Source organism: Leuresthes tenuis, unplaced genomic scaffold (assembly GCF_036924035.1).
Source record: "Leuresthes tenuis unplaced genomic scaffold, fLeuTen1.0.hap1 SCAF_1, whole genome shotgun sequence".
Lineage (NCBI taxonomy): Eukaryota > Metazoa > Chordata > Actinopteri > Atheriniformes > Atherinopsidae > Leuresthes > Leuresthes tenuis.
In genome coordinates, this window is record NW_027325355.1 from 39,389,624 (window position 1) to 39,411,542 (window position 21,919).

Here is a 21,919-nt window from a genome sequence, read left to right on the forward strand (position 1 = left end):
TAGGTTGTTTAATGAAGAAAAATATTGAAAAGAAAATAATAATAGAATATCCATCTGTCTTGGATTTCAGTTACTGCATTTTATGATGTGCTAGGCAGTGATGTTGCAGATATGAACTAAGGGAGAAGAGTCTTCTTCAAAGCTGGTAGCTTACTGATTGCACAGGTGAGCTGTTCCACAGTGAGATGATGAACAGGAGGAATATTTTCCTGAAGCGTTCATTGGGACTGGAACTGAATCAGTCTGTTGGAGAATGAGTTCTGCTGTCTCTGAAGTGTTTAATTGAGTGGATGTGATGGAATTTCCATTGTGAAGAGCAGTTTGGTCAGTGACCTCCTGTCCCTCACTGACTCAAACATCTCCAACTTCTGTCCCATGGTTCTGCCAGCCTTATAGATCAGTTATTTTAACCTTTTGGCATCTCTGGCACTGATGCTGCTCCCTCAGCAGACCACGGCACAGTAGATGGCACTCGCTACCACAGATCTCCAGCATTTTGGTGCACACATTAAAAGGTCTGAACTTCCTCAGGAAATAAAATCTGCTTATCCCCATCTTATATACAGCATTTCCTGTCAGTCATCCGGTCCAGTCTGTTGTTCAAGTGCCCACCTAACTAGTGCTCAACAGCTTCAATATCCTCACCCACAATGTTGATGGTCTTGGTCGAAGATCTGTTCATCCTGAAGTCGATCAGCAGTTCCTTGGTCTTGGTGACATTTAGGACCAGATGATTTCTGCAGGACCCACTCAGTCCAAAGTTGTCCACCAGTTACCTGTACTCTGACTCCTGTCCATCCCTGATACACCCCACCACCATAGTCATCAGTGAACTTCTGCTGGTGGCATGACTCAGAATTGTGGTGAAAATCTGAGGTGTACAGTGAGTAAACAGGAATGGGGACAAGGCAGTCCCCTGTGGTCCCCTGTACCACCACATCAGACAGGATGCTCCGTAGCTGAACAAGCTGAGACCTGTCTGACAGATAGTTAGCAACCCAGGAGACAGTAGATGTATTGACACCCATCCTGAGCAGCTTTTCCTCAACGGAATGGGTTAGATGGTATTGAAGGCACATGAGAAATGAAGAAATACAATGCCACCTCTACTATCCAGATGAGAGTGAGCATTCTGCAGCAGATAGATGACTGCATCATCCATACCCACATGAGGCTGGTAGGGAAACTGAAGAGGTTCCAGAGGTCTCACCTGTGGTCCAAGGTGGGCCAGAACATTCATCACATGTGACATAAGGACAGCTGGTCTGAAGTTGTTGAGGCCGGATAGAGTGGCTTTCTTTGGTACTGGAACTAAACAAAGCCCCAGTACCCTTTCCTTCAACAAACTTAGGTTGAAGATGTGTTGTTTGATGCCAGACAGCTGGGCAGCATAGGACCCTGAGGCTAATGCAATCAGGGCCTGCATTGTTTTAGCCCACCAATGCCTTGGAGGAGTCTCTCCAGCTGTCTCTTCAACTGGCCTGTCATCACAGTCATGTGAGGGGCCATGTCCACTGTTGTGGAGGTTGCTATTGAGGGGTTGTGATTCAGAGAGCTTAGTGAGAGATGATATAAGTGTGGGATGATTTTTTTTGACTGAGGAAGTGTTGAGACTGGTTGAGTGTTGGATTGCCCAGGAGGGGGTCCAGTGCTGAACCTCTTGAAGAACAGACTCAGTTTGTTGGCTTTGTCCCAGCTACCCCCCTCTTTCTTGTGATCTGCTTTATTTTCTCTCAACTCATCCTTGCCAACAGACCTGAAGACCCTTTTTTTTTTTATTGAGAAGGAGCCTCAGGTTGCTGGTGATCCAGGGTTTGTTATTGGAGAAACAGCATATTGTCTTGATTGGGATGGTGGCATCCTCACACAAATTGATCAAATCAGTGACGCAGTCCCTGATTGAATTGTTGTCTTCCCCTCGTCTGACATGCAGAGCACATCCCAGTCTTTGGTGTGACTCACTGGCTTCCTTTTAAGTGCAGGAACATACTGAGGTGTTAAAAAGACAAGGTTATGATCAGAGTGGCAAAGTGGATGTAGGGCTGTGGCTCTATATGCATCTTTAACATTTACAAACAGAATGTCCAGTGATTGACTGTCTCTGGTGGTGCAGTCAACAAACTGAAGAAAAGTGGGGACAGCACTGTTTTGCAGTCACAGCTCCGTGTGTTTAGACTGTAAGGTTTCTCACTGTTGGAAGCTGGACGCCAAGCTAATGCTATCTAGATAGCTACCGTATTTTCCACATCAGAAGGCGCACCTAAAAGCCTTAAATTTTCACAAAAAAACGGCTGTGCGCCATATAATTCCAAAATCTGTCGTGGATACCACCATTTTGAATTTACCGCGGGGAGCGCCGAGCATTCATCGGGGCATTAAGCCCCCTCCGCATCACTCAGCTCTCCCTTCGCGCCGCTCACCCGCTCCCCGCCACGTTCACTTTTGCCGCGTCTCTTCGCTCTCGTACATTGGGAAAGAATGGCAGCTGGCCACTTCGGTGTGAATCCAGGGTCAGGCGGATCCCAGCCATTCACTCTGAATGTGGCAAAGATTGTATCGAGCTCATATTTAGCGATTGAATCGCGTCATCATTAATGCTTTTGCCCATGTCCCAGTGAGAGCCTGTTCTTCAGTCTGAGATGGGTGATGCAGACCAATGTGCAGTTTATCCTTGTTATGATGTTGTCCTTGACCGTCAGTCCATTTCCCGCTGACACAGGGACGTAACACATGCACTACGTGTGCTGGCAGCGATAAACCATCAGAGAACATTAGGTAATACTACGCCTTATAATCAGGTGCTCCTTATGTATGGGTTAAGTACAGAGGGTGCACTTTATAATCAGGTGAGCCTTATAGTGCGCAAAATACGGCAGATAGTTTTTTCCTGAGGTGCTAAAAAACAACTTCTATTTCAAGTAGATGGCATTCTGTTGTATTGGACGTGTTGTGGTACACCAATTCTCGACCAAGAGAGTCAGCCCTGCACTGTGGGACTGATGAGTTGGTGAGCTACCAGCTACTGTACTGACAGGGAAAAAATATCAAACATATGACAGTTAATACTGTCAGGCCTCTATGCAAGACATGATATTTACATTATATTATATTTCCATTTCTGTGCACATACACTGAAAATAGACTTCTCATTGAGGCATAATACAACTTCTGTTATATTTTTGTTATCAAATATATTTTTATTATCAAAGGCTATTAGTATATACTTAAAATGGTGTTTTAAAAAACATGTCTTTAAACATGTAATGTATAAGACATGTTGTCATTTGTTGCCCTGTCGAGGAGGGAGAGGGATTGGGTGCCTATGGAGAGTGGGTTCCAGTTGACAAAACCACGGACAAAGCTACAATTCCTACCAGAAAGGCCCTGGCAAATGCTCCCATAGCCACATCTACCTTACCATCAAGTGATACAGCAGCAAGTACCACGTTACCACACGTTGAACAGCCAGTACTTGTGACAGACGACAGTGTTTTTCCTGACACGCCACTACAGGTGAGAAACTATTTGAAATATCTATGCTATGTATGAAATCTATTTAATAGGTTGATTTAACTGAATGATTTTAAGCATCTATGTAATTTAAAGTTTGGGGTTCCAAGAGTCTTAAAAGTTCAAGGCGGTATGGATAAGACTCTAACATGAACATATGAATGTTGGTGCGTTTGTAATCTAATTGTGCACACACACTGAACTGTCACGTGTGGGCTGCAAGGCCAAAGGGAGAAAGGACAAGAGGGGCCTGAGCCGTCTCTTCTTCCTGAGACAGCTCAGGTCCTTCAGTGTCTGCAGTGACACCATGTGCATGTTTTATCACACCATCATTGAAAGTGCACTGTTCTATGCTGTTGTCTGCTGGGGAGTTGCTTTCCAGACAAAAACTGTCGGCGCCTGGACAAACTGGTGAAAAAGGCCAGTTCTGTGGTAGGCAGATGGCTAGACCCTCTAAATGCTGTGGTGGAGCAACAGGTGAGGAAGAAATTATATTCTGTTGGAGAACAATAAACATCCTGTCCACAGCATCCTGGCAGGACAGAGGAGCAGCTGCAGTGAGAGGCTCATCTCACATAACGGACAGAGTTGGTTGCTTGTCCTCCGGCATTGCCAGTGTAGCTTCTTTCATTGGTTTCAAGACCTGCACCAAATCTTGGGCAATCATTACGCCCTCGTCTATTAAGGTGCACAGATCTTTTTCATTCCTGCGCACATCTTGTGAAAGAAGAGGCTGTTGCTGGAGATAGCTGGCTCGTAATGTTAGTGATTCCCTCAGTTTCTTTTGTTTTGCCCCGGACGGCTTGTTGTCGGAAGCTAACATTAGCGTAGTGTGACACCTGGTGGTTTCTGAGGTTTGTAGTATTTCTACAATAACTGACCTCCACTTTGCAGATTTTGCAAACCACTTTGGTTTTATTCGGCTCTTTGTCCTTTGTTGTTTTAAATCCAAAATGGTTCCAGACATCAGACTTGTGTTGGGACGGTTCATTTTGGTGCTCCCAAACTATTGTCTAGATTTAAACATCGTACCAACACAAACAACCGTACCTGTGATAAAAAGCAAAAAGTTAACAGATTTTATTAGCTATTGTGGATATTAAACTTAAGATGACAGAAAGGTGTAAATGAAATGCTGGGAATACTTCACGGTAATTTCAAAGGTTTTGCCCTCTTACCAGCCCTTGCTGAGGTTAACCTCAGTATTGCTGAGTATTGCTTTCTCAGATAGTTACTAGAGATGTGACGATACTCTGTTAGAAAATTAACTCACAGACAACGGCATGAAAGCAAGAAATCCCTCAGAGGCCTCAGTATTTTACTTGCAAGGGGAGAACAACACACAAACCTTCTCTCTGCAGATTCATAAGAGTTCTCCAACGAGTGGTGGCCTCCCTTGCTCTTTTATTAGGTGACACACACACACATACATACAATCCTCTATGTGCCCAGGTCTGGTATATCTCCTGAGTTTGGAGTCATCTCCTTATTTGGGGAGCTATAAAGATAACGATCCGTGGGGAGACAACATTCCTTCTTAAAACACAGTTCTCTTTGTCTCCAAACTTCTCCTTGAGAAGTTTTGATATGAAATGGCCTCTCTGGCTGTGACTTTTATATAATGATAATTAGGACTTGATAGTGTAGTGGTATGATTGCCACCTTCCATGTGGGAGACCTGAGTTCAAATCCCCTGAAAGGTACTACCTCCAGTAAGGGTCCTTAGGCAAGACCCCCTTACCCTACATGCCTACTTGTAAGTCGCTTTGGATAAAAGCGTCTGCTAAATGCATAAACATAAACATAATAAGCAAACTTTTCTGACATACTCTCAGCTCACGAGAACGAGACAAGATTTTTAGAAGACTACAATGACAAAATATATGACTGGACCAACAGACTTTTATTTAACCGAGTTGCACATGCATTTTGAAATGTTTTATTACAACTCTTTATGTGCATGATGTAAGCATGAGCTTTTTATAAACTTCTTCTTTCACAAATTGAAACTAAATCTAAAATTTATAAAAGTTAAAATAATTCTTTTTTTTTTTCAAGTGCAAACAATAATATGTGCAAAACCAAATCAAAGTTCTACTCTGTCAATACAAAGTGCAAATAGTGCAAACAGAGCCTGACTAAGTATGTCACTGACAACTTATCAGTCACTCTACTGCCATTTATCATTTCCGCCGGGTACCCAAAATGCTGCCAAAGAAATGATCTGAAAGTGGCGGGGGCATCTTCAATGGTAATTTCCTACGTCTTTCTGGCTGCTTGCTGCTTCCCTTCCTGCTCTTCTTCTTTTCCTTCTCCTTCTTTAGGTTCTGGCAGGCTAGACGTAGAAAAGTCACATTACTGCCCACAGGGTACAGGATACAAATAGAAGTTTAGATAGCTCACAAACCTCGCAAGACAGAGTTTTAACGCAACAACAAATATCGTCGAGTTTAATCTTGCGAGCACTCGTGGCATGAGTGTGACGAGATCTCGTCACACCCCTTAGTTTACTTTGTTAGTTTATTGCTTTTGACCGGGCACAGTGACAACGACTGTATTTGTCAGTTATAAAGCTGTACATAATGCTGATTAAACTTTTTTTTTTTTTTATTGATTCCAAATGTTAGCATTTATTTAACAGTGTAAAAGGGCTAATGGTAACTGTGTCTTTCTCCCTGCCTCTCTCTCTTTCTACAGCCAGTAGATATAACTCAGGCTGTAACTGAGAGAATCAAAGCTCAGAAGCGCCTTGCCGACAACCCCAATGACATCAGTGCCATTTGCATGCTCAGCCGGGCACAAGAGCAGGTATGATACATGTCATATAGTATTAATGGTTCACTGTTTAAATGTTACCTAGTTGTCATGCTGGCATTAAAAAAAAAAGTAATGCTTGACATTACAAACTCGGCTTAAGTTTAGATTAACATTGTTTTTCCTATATTTTTAAGATTTGTAAAAGTGGCCTTGCTTACCAAAATTATGTCTTTTTGGGAAAAGGCTTAAGATTAATATCTTACCTCCAAATAAAAAGTACAATTGGGAAAATAATTTAGTTTTTCTGTATATCAAATCAATCACCTTCCATCCTAGAGTTATACACCTTGCCAATAGAGCCCGACCGATTTATCGGCGGGCTGATATTATCGGCCGATATTAGGCATTTTCCAAACTATCAGTATCGGCATTTATAATGGCCGATAAATGAACACCCTTCAACCCTCTTATGAGTGTTGCCGTTGCATAGTTTGTCCACCAGAGGGCACAACGTCCCTGTTGGCAAGCCACAAACCCTACAAACAGCTGATCATGAGTTATCATCGGTGAAATGTGTTCATGTTAAGTTGGCAATTGTCACAAGACCCGCGGCAGTGCCAGTAATGAGAGACGACATACAGGAATCACTCAACATACGTTTAGTGTAAACAGGAAGTGAAGTACAGGCACAGTTACTGTGACAACCACAAACAATACTGGCGCAGACTTCACACAGACTCAGCACACTACCTCATGTACTGTATATATATATAAATATATATATCGGCCGATATATCGGAAAATTGGATTTTTAAATCACCAAATATTTGTATTGTATCGGCCTTAAAAATCCCATAATGATTGGGCTCTACTTCCCAACGATCCGTAGCTTCCTAGAGCACCCTCCTGGTAGACCAGTTCTTGAGGATATTAACTCGCACACTAACACATGACTAGAATTTGAGATTCATTATTGATACACAGGAAAATACTCTTTACCATTTTTGATACTGTGGGGAAAAATGACAAATTAAGAGGAACATAAAGGTTTTAATCAGTTGGGTTCCAGACCAGCTTGATTCCCTACTGGCACTGGTGGTCCTGCATGGGGTTCACAATGTCGGTAATCATCAGGCTAGACACTACCTATTTTTTATTTGTTATGGTATTTTTATAAGAAATATTTGATATATGATTTAACTGTCTGATCTATGTGTTTTGATAGGTAGATGCATGGGCCAAATCCAGTTATGTTCCTGGTCTTTTCACTGGTTCAACTGGAGCTCAGGTCCTTAGCTCAGAGGAGCTGTCTACAAGTGGACCTCAAGCATGGCTCAAGAAGGTAAGATCCATACTCAACATAATTTAAAGAAACCAGGCAGGAAAGTCATTGACAGAAACACTGGTAGAAGTGAGCATGAACATGTATAAAGCCTTATTTACTAAACAGTCAGGATGCACATAAACACAAAAAAACAGAAAGCAATGATTTGCAAATATTATGTTCAATTGAAAATAGTTTAAATATGTTGTCTTTAGACAGGTCTTGGATATCCTCTTCTATCTCATCAGTCTGGCTTTGAGAGTGCCCACACTGCTGAAGTAGTTCTACTGTTTTTGCTGAAGTAGCTCCACTGTCTTAGCTGAAGCTCAGGCCTTACTTATATCTTGCAGGACTTTGGTTGTCAAAAAAAATAGATACTAATTGATACTAAAACATTTTTGTCTAATCAGATAATTATTTGCAATGATTATGATATAAACAGAATGGTCGGGCTATCCTCCAGATATACAGCCCCCCCCTCACTAGCATTTCAACACATGTCGAGTTTTCAACACCTGCTGTCACCTGCAGAAAACCAGGCGGAACTAAGAATTACAGAAGTAGATATGCAGGCATTCGACTTGTGTGAGTAAGAGGCTGGAGAGTTGAAGCGAGGCTGTCACTGTCATAACAGCACTGGTTGGAAGTATTGAAATGGTACAGATTTTCAGTTACGTAGACCGTTGCTCTCACTTTGCCTTTGAAAAAGAGTTTATTTTTTAAAGGAAAGACTTTTGACCCAAATTAAAGATAAAGATAAGTAGAATCAGCAGATACATCAGCAGAACATTTATTCTTTCCAGCACGAAACTGTCATGCCACTTATAAGTTAAAGATAATGCATAGAAAGGAACATCGTACATTTCATGTACTGCTCTTGCTGTAAGCAAACGTTTGGGGGGATAACTAGTTTGTTGACCAAACCAGAAACTTTACAAGCGGAGCACTCATAAAGCACAGATGAACTGCAAATTACATACATCTAATCATGTTGTGAGAGAGCAACTGCCATTCACTGAATTTATATGCCACGGCTCTACCTTAGGAGGTAGAGAAGTTGTCATTCAGGAGGTCAGTGGTTCAACTGACCACATCTCCTTCAGCAAGACACTGGATCCCACTTTGCCTACTGCTGCATCAGATGTGTGTGAATCTGTGTGATAGAGGGGAAAAAAACACTGTGTAGCCTGTAACATGGTATAGACTAAAACGTGCTGTATGAGTGAACATGTCTATTAGTGTAAAAGCACTTTGAGTAGTCAACTACACTAGAAAAGTGTTATATAAGTACAGTCCATTTACCATCTACCACATTTAGTTGTTAAAAAAAAGAGTTTAGGTGAGTCTGACTCCCATAGACTACAAGTGACACTCGTGTCAAAATAGCAACATATTATTTATTCCATCTTCACATCATTACTAATAAATATTTTCTTCACGAATTACAGTTGTATAAATGTTAATTACATTTGGTCTTGCCACGTTCTGCCACGGGAAAGAATTGTGACATCTGTCTCACTGGAATGAAATGGCAGTTCAGACTGAGGTCACTTTGAAATGCATCATATTTGTATCCAATTTAGGATCACATATGAAAGTGGCCTGGGTATGATTTCGGAATTTTCTGAAAAAAAATCAGATGTGGGCGACCTTTGCCTGCAGTGTGAAAGTAGCCTATGTGACATCTAACTGTGAATGCACTTGCATCTTGCAACTCTGAAGCACCACTGCATTCAAGCCACTCACTTGTGAGCCCTCTAGAAAAGAGTGAGTGAGGGAGCGAGCGAGTGAAGGAGTGAGGGAGCGAGCGAGTGAAGGAGTGAGGGAGCGAGCGAGTGAAGAAGTGAGCAAGTGAGTGAAGGAGTGAATGAGGGACCGAGCGAGCGAGGGAGTGAGTGAAGGAGTGAGGGAGTGAGTGAAGGAGTGAGAGAGTGAGCGAGCGAACGAGGTAGTGAAGAAGTGAGGGAGTGAGCGAGGGAGAGAGCGAGCGAAGAAGTGAGTGAGTGAGAGAGAGAGTGAGTGAAGGAGTGAGTGAGTAAAGGAGTGAATGAGTGAGCGAGTGAGAGAGAGAAAGCGAGTGAAGAAGTGAGTGAGAGAGAGAGCGAGCGAGTGAGCGAAGAAGTGAGTGAGAGAGAGTGAGTGAAGGAGTGAGTGAGAGAGTGAGCGAGCGAGCAAGGGAGTGAAGAAGTGAGAGAGAGAGTGAGTGAAGGAGTGAGTGAGAGAGTGAGTGAGTGAAGGAGTGAGTGAAGAAGTCAGTGAGAGAGAGAGTGAGCGAGGGAGGGAGTGAAGAAGTGAGTGAGAGAGAGAGTGAGTGAAGGAGTGAGTGAGAGAGAGAGCGAGCGAGTGAGCGAAGAAGTGAGTGAGAGAGAGTGAGTGAGAGAGTGAGCGAGCGAGCAAGGGAGTGAAGAAGTGAGAGAGAGAGTGAGTGAAGGAGTGAGTGAGAGAGTGAGTGAAGAAGTCAGTGAGAGAGTGAGTGAGCGAGGGAGGGAGTGAAGAAGTGAGTGAGAGAGAGAGTGAGTGAATGGTAAATGGACTTGTACTTGTATAGCGCTTTTCTAGTCTAACTCAAAGCGCTTCACTACATGCCGCATTCACCCCACTCACACACATTCATACAGCACGTCTTAAGATACACATAACTACGTGCTTTCTAAGCATTCACACACATTCATACCCCCAATGATACACTGGGGGTATGAATGAACACTGGGGGTTCAGTGTCTTGCCCAAGGACGCTTCGACATGTAGCCCGGGGAAGCCGGAGTCGAACCACCGACCTTCCGATTGGTGGAGTGAGTGAAGAAGTGAGTGAGAGAGAGAGAGAGCGAAGGAGTGAGTGAGTGAGTGAGTGAATGAGTGAGTGAGCGAGGGAGGGAGGGAGCTATTTAACCACAGCACGAGTCTTTGTTGTGGACTTTTACAGCTCTTTCAGGGTTACCTCTGGCCTCCTTGTCACCTCTGTAATGTTTTTCTTGACTGGCCAATGAGTTTTGGTGCCCTTTCTTGGCAGGTTTGTTGTGGTAACATGTCCTTACATTGGTATTGATTTAAACAGTGCTCTGGGGGATATTTATTTACAGTTTTTTTGTATAACCCAGCCTAATTTTGCCTTTCTTCAGACCTTTGACCCCAACTTATTTGGAAAGCTCCTTTGTCTATATTGCGCAGATTTTTTTTCATAATGCCCTTGCTTAATGGTGTTGTAGACTATATGACAGTTAGGTTGTATACATTGAACTGATTATGTGACTTCTGAAGGTATAATGAAGGAATATCTTATTTTACTGCTTCAAAGCATGACTGCACATGCATGCACTACATTTCAGTTCATCATGTTATTGAATTTAGTTGATACACGTGTGTGTATAGCATTGACATCCTCTTCATAATGTGTTTAAACACCAGAGTGTGATTGGTTTAAGGCATCTTTAGCTCTGCATAAATGAAAGATACAGGTCCTTCTGCAAGCAGCAGCAATAGTTTATAATGAAAGCTTGTAATGATTATTTAAGAAAAATGTAAAAATAAAAATGACTGCAACAGTATAAGAAAATAAAATTTCATTTGCATTTTACCCAGCTTCAAAACTTCATAGAATATGCCATGTTGTAATGATGTATGCATTTAGTGTTATCCCTTCTTTCTGCTGTATATTTGTGTCAATTTTCATGCTGGTTAGGACCAGTTTCTCAGGGCGGCTCCAGTATCAGGAGGTGTCGGAGAGTTCCTGATGAGAAAGATGGGCTGGAAGACCGGAGAAGGGTTAGGGAGGAACCGCGAGGGTACAGTGGAACCAATCATCATTGACTTCAAGGTCGACCGAAAAGGTGCGAAACCAACGAAAACTGAAGCAAGTGATCCAAATGTAAATACTATGTCTTGACAAAATGCGCTTTGTAGGGTGAACACAAAGCAAACAAACTTATGTCAGGTTTGGGTACAGATACATTGAACAACTAGATCAATCTGAATTCACTTTTGATTTAATGCTTATATTAGAAAGACAGCTTTTTTTATCTTAAGCCCCGTTTATATGATATATGCAATATCAGGGATCTGTTTGATGATGTTCTTATTTCCTATTGTTTGCAATAAATGCAAACAACCATCCCAACATGCAAAATGAAAATAAGAAACTAAAATAATATTTTTTTAAAAAGCAACAAAACTATCTAGCCTTCTCTTTGATTTTAGGTGGCCTGTATGGTTGCAAAGCATTTTAAGAGTTTTTGACAAACAGTCACAGCTTTGTCTACATTTCCCGGCATTAGTGACCTTGTGACTAAAAACACTCTTTGGTCACAAGTAAAGGTTTTCATTCTAGTCATTTAATCGAAAGAGATTACTTCCTGCAGTTATCGGATATTACGCTTTCATTTCCATTTTGTCTACAGTCTGAGTGTACTTGCATTAACACACTTGCAGGATCACAGTGATTTACTGTGGAATCTGCCTGGGAACAGCAAATGTTATTTTCTGACAGACTTCCAACTTGCTCCTGAGAAAGCTACTACGCTGACAAAAACGTTAAGCATAAGAAAAATGAGCCCGAAACGTAGCAAGTTCTTTGCTTTGGCCCAGCAAAGGGTTGGTGCTTGTGTGGCATCAGGTTTTTGTTGTGGATCCAGTTCTTTGACGGTCAAAACTCACCATGTCTTTATAACAATGTTTCTGTGTTTTGTTATTGAAAATTCACACCAAGCTAAAAAACTAACAGAGCTGTGCTTCACAAAATGACAGTTGATGTCAGCAACTGATTTATGGTCAGACGAAGAGCAGAAACTTCAGCTGCAGCACATAGTTTCCTTTCACTGATTCCTGTCGACTGTTGAGAAAACAATTACTCAGTGCTAGCAGATCTTTGGTACAACCACTGGAGTTTGGCTGTTGTTTGAGTGTGATTATAATTCAATTCAATTCAATTTTATTTATATAGCGCCAGATTACAACAATTGTCATCTCAAGGTACTTAAGTAATATAGTCCAATTTAAGCCAATTGGAATTTAATTCATTGTAATCATAATCCAATTCATTCATATAGAGCCAATTAAAAAAATAATATCCTAGCTAAGGAAACCAACAGATTGCACCGAAGCTCGTCTTCAGTCCAATCTCCCGTCCTGAGCCTGAGGGACTGTGGAAAGGAACGACTCCCTTTTAACAGGAAGAAACCTCTGGCAGAACCAGAACCAGGAAGAAACCTCTGGCAGAACCAGAACCAGGAAGGGTGGCCATCCGCCTCGACCAGCTGGGGTTCGAGAAGACAGAAAAGAGGGGGGAAAAACACCATAATACCATTCAAAGGATATCTGTTGGAACAGGGAAACATAGGTTAATAATCACAATAATGTCACATGTACATGAAATCAATTTTGAAATTAAACAGGGGGAAAAAGAGAGCAAAGTGAGGAAAGGTGTGACAGATGAGGTCCCCCAGCAGTCTAAGCCTACAGCAGCTTAACTATGGGATGTTTCAGGATTACCTGAGCCATCCCTAGCTATAAGCTTTATCAAAAAGGAAAGTTTTAAGCCTAATCTTAAAAGTGGAAAGGGTGTCTGCTTCCCAGACATTTACTAGCAGCTTATTCCACAGAGAGGGGCCTGATAACTGAAGGCTCTGCCTCCCATTCCACTTTTAGAAACTCTGGGAACAACAAGTAAACCTGCAGTTTGGGAGCGAAGTGCTCTGTTAGGAAAATATCTTACAATGATATCTTTAAGATATGATGGAGCTCGGTCATTAAGAGCTTTATATGTGAGGAGAAGAATCTTAAATTCTATTCTGAATTTAACATGGTGCCAATGAAGAGAAACTAAAACTGGAGAAACATGATCTCTCCTGTTAGTTCTCATCAGAACGCTGGCTGCAGCATTTTGGATCAGCTTGAGGCTTTTCAGAGAATATGTGGGCCAGCCCAATAATAAAGAATTACAGTAGTCCAATCTTGAAGTAACAAATGCATGAACTAGTTTCTCTGCATCACCCTGAGACAGGATGTTCCTGATTTTAGCAATATTACGAAGGTGAAAGAAGGCAGTCCAAGAAACCAGTTTTATATGTGCGTCAAATGATAAATACTGGTCAAAAATAACTCCAAGGTTCCTCACTGTAGAACTAGAAGCCAAGAAAATACAATCTAGAGTAATTATATAACTAGACAATTTCTCCCTGAAGCGCTCAGGTCCAAAGAGAACAACTTCAGTTTTGTCTGAATTTAAAAGCAGACAATTCTGAGTCATCCAGGTCTTTATGTCTTTAAGACAGGCTTGTAGTCTGACCAACCTATTGGTTTCATCTGGTTTCATAGACAGGTACAGCTGAGTATCATCAGCATAACAATGGAAATGTATACCATGCTGTCTAATAATGTTACCTAATGGAAGCATGTATAAAGTAAAAAGAATCGGTCCAAGCACAGAACCCTGAGGAACTCCATGACTTACTCCAATGTGTGCGGAAGATTCTTCATTTACAAGAACAAACTGGAATCTATCAGATAAATATGACTTAAACCAGCCTAATGCAGTTCCTTTAATCCCAATAACATGTTCAAGTCTCTGTAACAGAATGCTGTGATCGATCGTATAAAATGCAGCACTGAGATCCAACAGGACAAGCACAGACACAAGTCCGCTATCAGAAGCTAACAGGAGATCATTGGTAACTTTCACCAGTGCTGTTTCTGTGCTATGATGCACTCTGAATCCTGACTGAAACTCTTCAAACAGATTATTTCTATATAAATGATCACAAAGTTGAACTGCAACTATTTTTTCAAGAACTTTAGACAAAAAAGGGAGATTGGATATAGGTTGATAATTAGCCAACACTTCTGAATCAAGAGTAGGTTTTTTAAGTAAAGGTTTAATTACAGCAACCTTAAAAGTCTGAGGTACATATCCTGTCAACAAAGACAGATTGATCAAATCCAATATGGAAGTGTCAATTAAGGGGAAAACCTTGAACAGTCTGGTTGGGATTGGGTCTAACATACAAGTTGATGGTTTAGAAGAGACTATTGCTGTTGTTAGCTCAGAAAGATCAACGGGCAGAAGCCGCCTAAATACAAATCAGGTTCTAAAGATACTTCTAAAGCTGCTGTAGTTGATGATACATCAGTGATAATAGTGGGAAGGATTCCATTAATCTTCTCTCTGATAGAAACAATTTTATTGATGAAGAATCTCATGAAATCATCACTGCTGAGAGTTAAAGGAATACATGGCTCAACAGAGCTCGGACTCTTTGTCAGCCTGGCAACAGCGCTGAAAAGAAACCTGGGATTATTCTTATTCTCTTCTATCAATGATGAATAATAAGCAGTTCTAGCTTTATGAAGTGCTTTCTTATATGTTATTAAACTATCTTTCCAGACTAATTGAGACTCTTCTAAATTAGAGGAACGCCACTGTCTCTCCAGCTTTCTTGCAGTCTGCTTTAACGCACGCAGCTGTGAATTATACCAAGGAGCCAACCTCTTCTGACTGATTACCTTCCTTTTCAGAGGGGCAACATTGTCCAGTGTTGTACGCATTGAAGCTATAGTGTTGTCAACAAGAGAGTCAAGTTCTACTGGAGTAAAATTTAGGTAGCTGTCCTCTGTCATATCAGCACATGGCAGTGAAGAAAAGGATGATGAAATCAACTCTTTAAATCTGGTTACAGCATTCTCTGATAGACATCTTCTATGTTTAAAATTCTTCTCAGAAACCGTGTAGTCAAGTAATGTAAATTCAAAAGTTATTAAAAAATGGTCAGACAAGACAGGGTTATGAGGGAACACTGTTAACTGTTCACTGTCAATGCCATAAGTCAGCACAAGGTCAATGGTATGATTAAGGCAGTGAGTAGGTCTGTGAACACTTTGAGAAAATCCAATAGAGTTTAATATAGAATTAAAGTTAATATTTAGGCTGTCATTTTCAACATCTACATGAATATTAAAGTCACCCACTACAATGACTTTATCTGTACTCAGCACTAACTGGGATAAAAACTCTGAGAATTCAGACAGAAACTCAGAATAAAGGCCAGGTGGACGATACACAACAACAAACACAAGAGGTTTTTGTGATTTCAGGAAGCACAGCGCTGGGGGGGAGGGGCAGCATCAGGTGGGAAGCCGCAGAGAAGTGTGTAAGACTACAACTCTGCATCCTGCATCCTGGTCTCAACCCTGGGTTGTCATGTTTTTGGATGACTAATAAATTCGTCCATATTTCTAGAAATGAGAGCCGCTCCTTCCAAAGTGGGATGGATGCCGTCTCTCCTCATCAGACCAGTTTTTCTCCAGAAAGATTGCCAGTTATCTATGTAGCCCACGTTGTTTGCTGGACACCATCCAGACAACCAGCGATTGAATGAGGACATGTGGCTAAACATGTCATCACTGGTCAGATTTAGCAGGGGTCCAGAGAAAACTACAGAGTCCGACATTGTTTTGGCAAAATTACACACCGATGCAACATTCATTTTAGTGACCTCCGATTGACCGGGTGTCATTACCGCCGACGTGAACAACTATTTTACCGTATTTACGTTTATCCTTAGCCAGCAGTTTTAAATAGGATTCTATGTCGCCCTTTCTGGCCCCTGGAATGCATTTGACTATGGTCGCTGGTGTCGCTAATGCCACGTTTCTGACTATAGAGCTGCCAATTACCAGGGTTTTGTCCTCAGGTTGACAGGTTGATGGTGAACCACGGGCTTGACTTTAGGACTATGACTCCTCTTCCTGACAGTCACCCAGCCACTCTTAAGTCCCGGCTGCTCGGGATCTGCTCGGGGACGACTAACAGAGCTAGCTACGCTAGGTGGCTCCGCACTGACTAAAGGGGCCTGGCTCGCTATCGGGTGGTTTTCAACAGTGCAGAGCCGAGCTTCCAATTCAGATAACCTTGCCTCCAAAACTACAAAAAGACTACATTTGTTCCATGTACCATTACCACTAAAGGAGGCAGAGGAGTAACTAAACATCTGACATACGGAGCAGGTGAAAGCAGGAGATGGAGGAAGAGAACTGGTAGCCATGCTAAGCTAGAGAACCAGACACACCGCTAAAAAGTGAAAAATAAAAACTAAAGATCTGTAAGAGTGAGCGTTAGAATATAACAAGTATGGGATAGAGTTAACTATGCAAGATGTGTAAATTATAGTGAGAAATAAGGTGATTATTAGTAGTTGAAGAGGAGCGAGAACTGTCACAGTGCACACACAAAGCAACAGGAAGTGATGCAATACGTCTTACCGCAAAGCAAAGCCGTCCACACTATATATAACATCTGAACATACAATGTCCCAATTATACAATTGTTTATTGTGACAGGCCGACCATAGGGGGAGTAAAATTGGACATTGTTCAAAGTAACTGTCGAGACTGCACTGGCAGAGTGGAAAGCACACACTGCATGTGTCCTTTTATAATCAGTAACTGTGCAACTTTATTGTTCCACTGGGGCTGGAAAATCCTTTATTAACATTAAGTTATGGAGAAAACAGCTAATTATCATAGATGTAACTGTAGACTGAATATGTAAAGATGTCTACATAGCAACACATTTTAAAATGAACTAATTCCAGGAAAGAAACAACAAAATTTGATGTAAAAATACTTCACACTGAGAGGCTGCAAATATTGGTTCATGGTAACCCTCTCTTCCACTGATACGTTTTAGGAAGATTTTGAACAGTTGATTATGAGAATAATGACAGTAATGCTGAAGGCAGTGATTGCTTATGATTATTTTATGTTTCAGGTCTTGTTGCTGAAGGAGAAAAGCCACAGAAGCAAACGGGAGGACTGGTTGTAACGAAGGACCTAATGGGTAACAAATTCACGACAAGTACACATTTATTCCATTATAGTATCATTTTAAGGATTTATGTTCGGCAATATACAATTTGTCACCATGGTGAGATGTTGGAAAATCTTAAAAATGGCCTTACCTTGAAAATGCATGAAAACTATTTGAATTTGACTTGAGTTAAACTAAATTTGCAATAGGTTAATAGCAATGACATGAGTGATGGTCAGCTTCTAAATAGAAATATGTATTAATTCTACTTGTACAAGTTATGCCTTCCTCTTTGATTGTTTTTTTCTTCTTTTTCTTTTCCTTTTTTAATTTTAACATCTTTTTTTTTATTACAGGGAAGCATCCTGTTTCTGCTCTGATTGAATTATGTAACAAGAGACGGATAATGCAGCCCGACTTTGTAATGGTTCATCACAGTGGTCCAGACCACCGCAAAAATTTCCTTTTCAAGGTGAGTCATTTTGATATACCCTCAAAGACCATATTATCAAGTATCAAATGTTATAGACATCATGTAATCAAATCATATGAGTGGTTTAACATGATCCACTGGTTTAGTGGCATTTTTGCGTTGCTGACATGCTGCTAACATTTTTCACAAACATTAGTATGGACCTATTACATTATTACAATATATCTTCAATGAGGGTAATTTTTTTTTGGTCAACTGCTTTAAAATTGTAGTGATATTGAATTCCAAATGCACAATTTATTGTATGCTCAGACTAGTCCTAAATAGAATAGAATTGAATAGAAAAATACTTTATTCATCCCACAGTGGGGAAAGTTCAAATTAGTCAAGTAGCTAAAAAAAATGTAATATTTACAATGATAATAACAATAATAATACTACTAATAATAAATGAATAAATAAAGTTGTCCAGGCGCCTACAGTTTTTGTCTGTAGTGCAACTCCCCCAGCAGTGATAGTGTGATAAAACATGCATATCATGTCACTGCAGACATTGAAGGACCTGAGCCGTCTCAGGAAGAAGAGACGGCTCTGGCCCCTCTGCTTCTATGTTGGCAGACCACTCCAGTTTATTATCCAGCACCACCTCCAGGTATTTGCAGGTCTGAACAGTCTCTATCTCCCCTCCATCAATGCAGACTGACTGGCATGGAGTTTTAGATCTCCTGAAGTCCACCACCAGCTCTTTGTTTTGGTATTGTTCAGGAGCAGACAGTTTTCGGTCCAGCCATTGAAAGACTCCACAAGGTCCCTGTACTCCTTCTCCTGTCCACCGCGCACACATGCCACAACAGCCGTATCATCAGAATACATCTGTATGTGGCAGGACTCTGAGTTGTACCTGAAGTCTGATGTGTACAGGGTGAAAAGAAAAGGAGCCAAAACAGTACCCTGCGGAGCCCCAGTACTGCATTCCAGTGTTTCAGAAACACATCTCCCCATCCTGACATACTGTGGTCTGGCAGTCAGATGTCAGGGAGGGGGCCACACCCATACCTAGAAGTTTGTCTGTCAGTATGGGAGGCCGTATGGTGTTGAAGGCATTGGAGAAGTCAAAGAACATGATTCTCACATATGAACAGGCAGTATGTACAGAATCGTGTCTTCCACTCCTTTGTCTTTCTGGTAGGTAAAGTGGAGGGGGTCAAGATCCCCAGCAACCTGCAATCTCATCCGACGAGCAAAGATTCTCTCTGAGGTCTTCATGATATGAGATGTCAAAGCCAGCCTGTAGTCATTCAGCTCCACCGGTTTCCCTAATTTAGGCACCGGTATGAGACAAGAAGTTTTCCACAGCATTTGATTCCAAGTAAATTAACGGTAGAAGAATATTGTAGAATTTATACAACCTGAAAATCCATTATATAACTTGAATTGAAAGAAAGAAAATTAATTGGAGAAATTCTATTTACTAATTACAAAACCGAAGGTCACTCAGCCTGTGCATCTCTTTCTACTTTGCTCTAAGTTATGCATGTGTTTCTCATCTTATATGCTAGTTCAAATCTGTGTCCTTTCATGAAACCATGAACGAAAGATGACCAGAGTTTCTGAATTATGGTTAAAATATGAAGCAAATATTTTGAATAACCCCATAAACTAAATACAATTCAAATAAAAGAATACTTAATTTATTCAAAAGGGAAATTATATTTTCTTGTCATTTACATTTATGTTTTTTCTAAACAATCATTATGGTTGTGTTGTTGTTGCAGCTGGCAGTAATGATCTCTTGTATCTCTCTGTGTTACATCGTAGCTGAGGAAGCCTCATAATGAATAATTTCAAGCTTTTTACAACTGTACGTGGTACACCAGGAAAGAAAATATTATGCCATAACATCAGCTGTCTTCATATGGAGCCACAGTGCGGTCTTGAGGTCGATGGTACCAAACCTTTAAATTAGACTCACTATTCAAATACTCCATAATGGACTCCATAATTGAAGCAAATATAATGTGTGTTTTATAATAATCCAGTGGTCCAACCTACTGGATAACATTCAGTTTAAATTTCATGTGTATGTCCTCACCAACTCCTACTGGGAACTGGTCACGATTTTGAAACTCACTATAATCAAAAGTCATGTTATCGAATGAATGCTGTCTCTCAATGTTTCCTTTATACAACACGTATTTCATGCCTGTGTTATAATCATTGTACTATTATCTTTGAATGTGTGTTACTATGTACTCTTTGAATGTGCGCTGGGACACAAGAATAAGAGGGATTGGTCTTTACCTTGATAAAAGTTAACTTAGAGTAAAGCCAGCCATTTGCTACTCCCAGAATTGTAAATATCGGATTGCGGACATATTCTTTTGTTTTCTCTTTCTGTCATGGACATCTCTCTTGTCCATCACCAATGCATCCAACAACTGAATTTTATTAAAATAATCATTATTTTTTTAATAATCAGTCTATGGGTAGGGGTGGAGGGTGGATGTGTGGAGGTATGGGGTGATGGATTTTACAGCTCTGGGGAAGAAGGTGAGTCTCAGTCTGTCGGTGTGGGTTTTGATACTCCTATACCTCTTTCAGGATGGGAGAGGCACAAACAGTTCGTGTCCTGGGTGGGTGGGGTCTGTGGCTATATGACTGGCCCTCCTTTGGACCCGGCTGTCGTATATTGAGTCCAGATGTGAGAGAGGACTCCCCACAATCCCCTGTGCCGTCTTGAGGGCCAAGTCCTTCCTGTCTTATGCAGTGCAGCTCCCATACCACACTGTTGCACTAAGACAGAGGATGCTCATGTTGTGGCTCTATAGAAGTTTGTCAGAAGCTGAGGGGAGAGTCCAGTCCTTTTCAGCTTCCTCAGGAAGAAGAGCCTTTGTTGGGCCTTCTTCACCAAGTGGGAACCGTGCATGAACCAAGTGAGGTCAGATGTGATGTGGATGCCCAGGAACTTGGTGTTGTCCACCAGCTCCACCTCCGCCCATGAATGTGGAGAGGAGTGTGTTCAGTCTTCCTGGATCTCCTGAAGTCCACAATGGCCTCCTTGGTCTTGTTGGTGTTCAGGACAAGGTGGTTGTCTGAATACCATCCTGTCAGGTACTGGATCTCCTCTGTACTAGGTCACTTGTTTACTTAGGTGAGCCAATAACATAACTTTCATGATGTGGGATGTTCAAGCAACTGGTCTGTAGTTGTCAAGGATAGATGGATGAGATTTTTTTGGGACTGGAACAAGTATTCACAGTATTTTCAAGTGTTATTGCATATCAAATATTAAATATTTAAATATTGCACAGTACATGGGTAGAAGAAGTCTGGGGGTTCGAGGTGATTAGGCTGAAAAATCAGTGCATGTGTGAGTACAGAGTGGTTATGGCTTTTTGGAAGAAGCTGTTCTTGAGTCTGTTTGTCTTTGTTCTGATGCACCTGTAACGCCTCCCTGAGGGCAACAGGTCCAACAGATCAAAGCCAGGGGTGGAGCTGTCCTTGGTGATGGTGTTTGCTCTGCTGAGGCAGTGGGAGGTGTAAATGTCCATCAGGGAGGGGAGAGGGCAGCCAATGATCCTCTGCGCTGTCTTCAGTACTCTCTGAAGCCTCTCCCAGTCTGCCTTGGTGCAGCTGCCGTACCATACTGTGATACAGTACATCAGCAGGCTCTCGATGGATGAGTGGTAGAAGGTCAGCAGCAGGTTTGAGTCCAGACTGTGCTTCCTGAGGACTCTCTTCTGCTTAGCCGCAGCTGAGCCTTCTTGATGACCGCTGTGATGTTGTCTGTCCAGGACATGTCAGCGAAAATGAGGACGGCAAGAAACCGGAAGGTGTGGACCCTCTCCACACACTCGCCGTTGATGTAGAGGCGGGCTAATTCAGTGCTGTGCTTCCTGAAGTCGACGATAAGCTCCTTGGTTTTCTTGGTGTTCAGAGCCAGGTTAGTCTTTGAACATCAGGCTGCCAACTTCAGGACCTCCTCTCTTTACGCTACCTTGTCTCCCTTTGAGATGAGTTCAACCACTGTGGTGACGATTCGGTTGTTTTTGTGGGCCAGACTGCAGTGGTAGGTGTAGAGACAGTACAGGAGGGGGCC

At 41.6% G+C, this 21,919-nt stretch overlaps 1 protein-coding gene across 3 annotated transcripts in view; it reads left to right on the plus strand.

Moving 5' to 3' along the window:
• Positions 1 to 21,919, plus strand: part of LOC140290082 (uncharacterized) — a 91,533-nt gene that overhangs the window by 41,303 nt on the left and 28,311 nt on the right. For 2 of the 3 annotated variants that reach the window (XM_072379319.1, XM_072379322.1), the window contains exons 13-18: positions 3,301 to 3,513; positions 6,208 to 6,318; positions 7,493 to 7,609; positions 11,271 to 11,418; positions 17,349 to 17,417; positions 17,744 to 17,859. In XM_072379319.1, coding sequence (XP_072235420.1) covers positions 3,301 to 3,513; positions 6,208 to 6,318; positions 7,493 to 7,609; positions 11,271 to 11,418; positions 17,349 to 17,417; positions 17,744 to 17,859 — 774 coding nt within the window. The remainder of the gene's footprint in view (positions 1 to 3,300; positions 3,514 to 6,207; positions 6,319 to 7,492; positions 7,610 to 11,270; positions 11,419 to 17,348; positions 17,418 to 17,743; positions 17,860 to 21,919) is intronic. The other variant, XM_072379320.1, reaches the window with a different exon arrangement.